The 5558-nt window shown below is 41.2% G+C and overlaps 1 protein-coding gene across 1 annotated transcript; it reads left to right on the forward strand.

Moving 5' to 3' along the window:
- The first annotated feature begins 288 nt into the window (after positions 1 to 288).
- LOC141824006 (vacuolar-processing enzyme) lies at positions 289 to 5200 on the forward strand. The gene is made up of 9 exons (XM_074711226.1): positions 289 to 501; positions 595 to 759; positions 2620 to 2776; positions 2854 to 2939; positions 3032 to 3231; positions 3931 to 3979; positions 4057 to 4266; positions 4733 to 4939; positions 5018 to 5200. The coding sequence occupies exons 1-9, from the start codon at positions 289 to 291 to the stop codon at positions 5198 to 5200; spliced, it is 1470 nt and encodes a 489-aa protein (XP_074567327.1).
- The last annotated feature ends 358 nt before the right edge of the window (positions 5201 to 5558 follow it).

The raw sequence follows: 5558 nt of genomic DNA on the forward strand, positions 1-5558 counted from the left end.
CGGAGGGAGAGGGAGAGGGAGAGGGAGAGCGGCACGAGCAGAGCATGACGGAAGCGGCCTGCAGGTGGCGACAAGCGAAGCGATCGCGTTCGTTTAGCGCTGTGTCAACAATGCACCTCCCACGTGTCTCCCCCTCGCGCTGCATGCCGCTGCGAGAGGTCAGAGAGGAGAGAGTGCTTGCGTTAGGCGGCGTCCGCACCACCACCTCCTCCTCCATCCCCGTGCCCTTCTTTTTAACCCCTCCTCGCCCCATTACTCCCCACACAGCTCTCCATCGGATCCCGCAGCATGGCGACGACCTCCTTCCGCGCGGCGCTCACCCTCCTCTGCTTCGCTTCAATGCTGCCAGCGATTGCGCCAGCCCTCGTCCCTGATGTCGATCCGACCATCCGGTTGCCGTCTGATCGTCCCATCCCTGATACCGGGGAGGAGGGCGAGACGGGAACCACTTGGGCTCTCCTCGTGGCTGGCTCTTCGGGCTACGGAAACTATCGGCACCAGGTACGCGCCACCTGTGACTGCGTTATTTCGACGAACACATGGTCGGCGATAGAGGGTAGGTTGAAGACGTCGGTTCGGTTTGTGGAAATGCAGGCGGACGTGTGCCACGCGTACCAGCTGCTGCTGAAAGGCGGGCTGAAGGAGGAGAACATAGTGGTGATGATGCACGACGACATCGCTGACAACCCGCTCAACCCCAGGAAGGGAGTCATCATCAATCACCCCCAGGGCCAAGATGTTTATGCTGGCGTCCCCAAGGTAGAAGGGGTCTTTGCTTCCTATTTGCTCTGATATGTCTTGTGTGCTCATTTAGTCGTCGGTGAACCTGCGTATAATCCTCTTCGGTTTAGAGATGCAGTGAGTGTCCTGGTTTTCTTTTCCATGCCAGGGAATGAAGAATTGAACTAAGATGATAGGTCCTGCTAGGAATTCTATTTCTTGTGTTAGTAACCTGAAGAGTAACAAAGTGTCCATAGTGCATTATTTAGGTGTTAGTGTTAGTTGTTCTTGCTAGTGATGTCCTTGATGAGGCAAGCTAATAAAATACAACTAGACAAAAGAGTGAACATTGTCTTGAGGTAAATTACTTACCCTTTTGTTGGATCACCGACTAAAATACAACTAGCCTTCTTCTTACAATGTCAGGTAGCAAAACTAGTGAAAGAAATTGATTAAAAGGGGAAAGCTTTGCTGTCTTTTATACCTACATGGGGGAAGTCTTTTGATGAAAGCAAATTAAAAAAACCTTGGATAAGATTAGGAGAAATGCCTAAAGATCCAGAGCCTCCAACCTCGGATAAGATGCAATGTGCAAAAAAATTAAATTGATTAAATTATTTTTTTTTAAATCTTTGAAATTAGTAGCTCCTTGGTGGATAGTTGCAACCAAAGAGGATCAATAGGAGTAGGTTTGGTTTGTGAAAGAATGTGAAAGCTGATTTAGTTTCTTATGCTCTAAGGGAGTGATACAAAGGATTTGAATATTGTTATGGGCATGGTACACCGACTAAAATGTAGGTATCTCAAACAGATTAGAGATGGGTTTGCAATTGGTATCTAAGACACAGTAGGTTGAACCATTATGGAAGGGAGAATATGTAGTTAACAAAGTTTGTCATAAAATGGCTTCGAAGTGCTTCTGAGCAATATGAGAGTGGGGGAGAGCTATAACATTTTATTTTGGACCGCCTGAACACATCCATTTAGAGGAGTATCCCCAGGTTGATAGGGAGCATAGCCATCCAGGATGTCATCACAACCTCTACTAGTTGGACATGTGTCATCCTCTTATCTTATATCCTATGTTAGTGTTGTTATTTTGTAATGTGCTTCTCCTCCCACATTTTGCGGTTTAGTGGGTCAAGATTGCTAACATTGTATTAGAGAAGGCACATCTTTTATACTATATGACACGTAGGTTCTTGTGCTATGTTATCGTGTTTGTGTAGTGCCTAGATGCGGTGGATTTATCATTTGAAGCCATACGACTTTTGCAATGGGAAAATGAATCACTGAAAGAGAAACCAGGCCTAATAAATGTCATCTCTAATGTTTATTTTGTCTTGCTCATGTTCCAATCTTGGCATTGTGCTGTTGTAGAGGTGTCTGTTTGGTAGAGGTGTCTCGCATAAGTGTCTCACATTGTGCCAAAGCTATTTGACTGAGATGATGTTTGAGGCTGGTGAAGTGTCATTATTGAAAGATGCAAGGACTCAGCGAAATGCATTGGGCCATCGCCCTTCTGAAGCTTCCACTCCGGTTTTTAGGTAAGAAGGCACATTTTGGAGTCATCCTAAAGAGTGGTGATGAGGTTTCCCAAGGTTTGCCAGCATTTTTGCAGCCTTTTCTTCTAATTGGTTTTTCGCTCTTGAATTTATTTTCATTATTTGAAACTGGTTTACAAAATCTGTTTTGATATATAATTTTATAATAATTATTCTATTCTTCTCTGTTCCTATCTAATTGTTTACTTGATCTTCTTGTGATTTTGTCTACCATGTTTTTGTTTTCTTTTCTTGACGATACCCACTATGTTTATTGTGTATGTGCTAACATTGTCATCCATCTTTTGGCATTAAAGCCTCCATTCTAGTGTTTAACACTGCTTAGGGTTCTTAGGACTACACCAAGGAGCAAGTCAATACCAGGAACCTGTATGCAGTGATTTTGGGTGATAAGAGCGCCGTTGAAGGTGGAAGTGGAAAGGTCATAGACAGCAAATCTGATGATAGGATCTTTATCTACTACTCCGATCATGGAGGACCTGGGGTCCTTGGTAGGTCCAACTTTCTGTGCCATTCTGATTGCCAACTTTTATGCTGGTTAATTATGCTGACACCTATTCAAATACAGGAATGCCCAATTTGCCATATCTTTATGCTGCTGAATTCATTGAAGTATTGAAGAAGAAACATGCATCCAAGAGTTACAAAGAAATGGTCAGACAATTGTACTACATAGCAATCTAGCCCTATGGTTATGCTATACTATAAATAGAATTGCTGATCTTTGTTGGTGTTCGTTTGAACAGATTATTTATGTGGAAGCATGTGAGAGTGGCAGTATCTTTGAAGGTTTAATGCCAGAAGACCTTAATGTATATGTGACAACCGCATCCAATGCTGTTGAAAGCAGCTGGGGAACCTACTGTCCTGGGATGGATCCTCCACCACCACAGGAATTTATGACTTGCCTTGGTGACTTGTACAGTGTTGCATGGATGGAAGACAGGTTTGAGTTTTATACCTAAACGAGTCATATCTGTTGTCAAGTTCAAAAGGTCTAAACATTTTATTGCATTTGATTTTTTTTTCACGTTAATGGGCCGACATTAGATTATTTGGTACCGCTAAGAAATTTTTTTTAAAAAAGTTGGGGTTTGGAAATGAAAATTGCATTTCCTTCTTCAGTAATTTTCTTTCTATGGAGATGAAACAACAAAGAGGCACTGAAGTACAACAAATTAGACTAGAGCATTGAATCCAAGTTCCAACTGTAGAATTTTCTGATTAGTAACTTAGGCTTAATTACAAGATGTTAGTGGATTGCAGAGTAGCTATACACTTTTAAGTCTTGCTAATGACATAGCTTTGCTTTGTCCAAGAAATTTTTGCTTCGAACGTTGGATGCTTTTTACCTTTTATTGTTCTCGAAGCCATAACTTATTCTTTCTTGAAAAAACTTTGTCAAGGAATTAGTGTGTGGAGACCGTTGTCACAATAACAGATTGTACCTTTTACTTCTGCAAAAGTCATCTTTGTTCTTAATTTTGAGCCATAGCCTGGTGTGCTAACTCATATTAAAGCCAAAAAAGTAGCCAGAACTTTCATTTATAATAGTATTCCTGTTTTTAAGGGTAGAAATCCTCCAAACTTAGGAGCCTTTTCGATATGATGGGGACTGCTAACCTTCTAATTATATTTATGGCAGTGAGAATCACAATCTAAAGTTGGAAACGGTTGGAAAACAGTACGAGGCAGTAAGTTCATGTTAATCTCTATTATAGATAGTCCTCTACTTTTTTTTTTCCAAGTGTTTCTCTGATAATGTGTTCAGGTGAAGATGAGGACATCAAACCAGAACACATACACTGCAGGGTCTCATGTGATGGAGTATGGTGATAAGAATGTAAAAGCTGAGAAGTTGTATCTTTACCAGGGCTTTGACCCTGCCAATGCCAATTTAACTGAGAATGCACTTCGCCTCAGCATGCAGATGGGAGTCGTCAATCAGAGAGATGCTGACCTCCTATTCTTATGGCACATGGTGAGTGAAGAACACTTCGTTTTCCCTTCTTATTATTTTTATGCTATTTCCATTCGTGGCAATGATTTAATATGAACATTGTATTTTTGATGACGAGCAAAGAGCAACATCGGTCATTCTAAGGGCCTAATACCAAGGGATGTGTGAGTGACCTTGATTTCTAGCATATTGATCAATAATGTTATATTTAACCCGGAAACTTAGAGCAGTGGAGAGAAAAACTATATATACATGGATTTCATATGCAAGTAGGAAACATGGTAGTTTCAATTGGTTTTAATGTGGTAATGCTATATCTGCTAACTTTTAACTGGCAGTATCCATTTGTGTTTCAACTGGTTTAGACCCACTTGTCGATTCCTTTCATGCAGTTCCCGCCTTTCAACACTGCAGATTCTGTTTTGGAACACCTTTTTAACCCCCTTGCATTGTTCTTATATCTTAACAACCGAGTGCTTGTTTTCAGTATGAAAGATTAGAGGAAGGGTCAGACAAAAAGAAGGAAATTTTCTTGGAGATCACTGAGATGACGATGCACAGAACACACCTTGACAGTAGCATCAAACTCATCGGCAATCTAATTTTTGGATCGGATGTTGCACCTTCCATCCTCAAAACCGTGAGGCCATCTGGCCAGGCTCTGGTTGATGATTGGGATTGCTTGAAAACAATGGTAAATATTGTGCTCAGGTGTATTCATCTGCACAATCTATTTTATTAAACATGACCATGTGGTAACAAAAAATCTTAGGTCCAAGCATTCGAGACGCACTGTGGATCGCTCACTCAATACGGCATGAAGCATATGCGAGCTTTCGCAAACATATGTAACGAGGGTGTCTCGAAGGATGCGATGGAAGAAGCTTGTGTTAATATCTGTGGAAGCTACAACTCAGCTAAGTGGAGTCCCTTTATCCATGGCTACAGTGCATGATCTTGTATCTCAAAATTGCACATGTCTAGTGCCATGTAAGCTCATCTGTGCTCATACATAAATATATACGCACTTGCAGTAGGAATAGTCGTATGCTCAGTTAAATTTGTTCAAGGGTGTTGTTTGGGATAGCTAGAGCCACCTTCTCCACCACCTTCTAATATCCTGGTCTTGATATGTTTACCAATAATGCTTGTTAGCTAATATGATTAATTTAAAGTGGTTATTGGGTCAATACTTGAAGATGGTTATAGAATTTTAGTATTTATAAAGTTTGAATGTTTCTTGAGGTAGTCTCCTAACATGAGCTTTTTCGGTATCACAATGATTTGTTTCTCACCTTTGTAGTAATTTGGAA

The sequence above is a fragment of the Curcuma longa genome, chromosome 3, assembly GCF_044706935.1.
Source record: "Curcuma longa cultivar G26 ecotype Majalengka, Jawa Barat chromosome 3, ITB_CL_G26_1.1, whole genome shotgun sequence".
In the NCBI taxonomy this organism is placed as follows: Eukaryota; Viridiplantae; Streptophyta; class Magnoliopsida; order Zingiberales; family Zingiberaceae; genus Curcuma; species Curcuma longa.

What these genes read in the sequence shown, in the direction of transcription:
- LOC141824006 (XM_074711226.1), top strand. Translation starts at nt 289, where the DNA reads ATGGCGACGACCTCCTTCCGCGCGGCGCTCACCCTCCTCTGCTTCGCT. An exon ending in CCAAGAGTTACAAAGAAATG is followed by an intron (nt 2,940 to 3,031) that starts GTCAGACAATTG and finishes TCGTTTGAACAG; the next exon opens with ATTATTTATGTGGAAGCATG. An exon ending in TTGGAAAACAGTACGAGGCA is followed by an intron (nt 3,980 to 4,056) that starts GTAAGTTCATGT and finishes TAATGTGTTCAG; the next exon opens with GTGAAGATGAGGACATCAAA.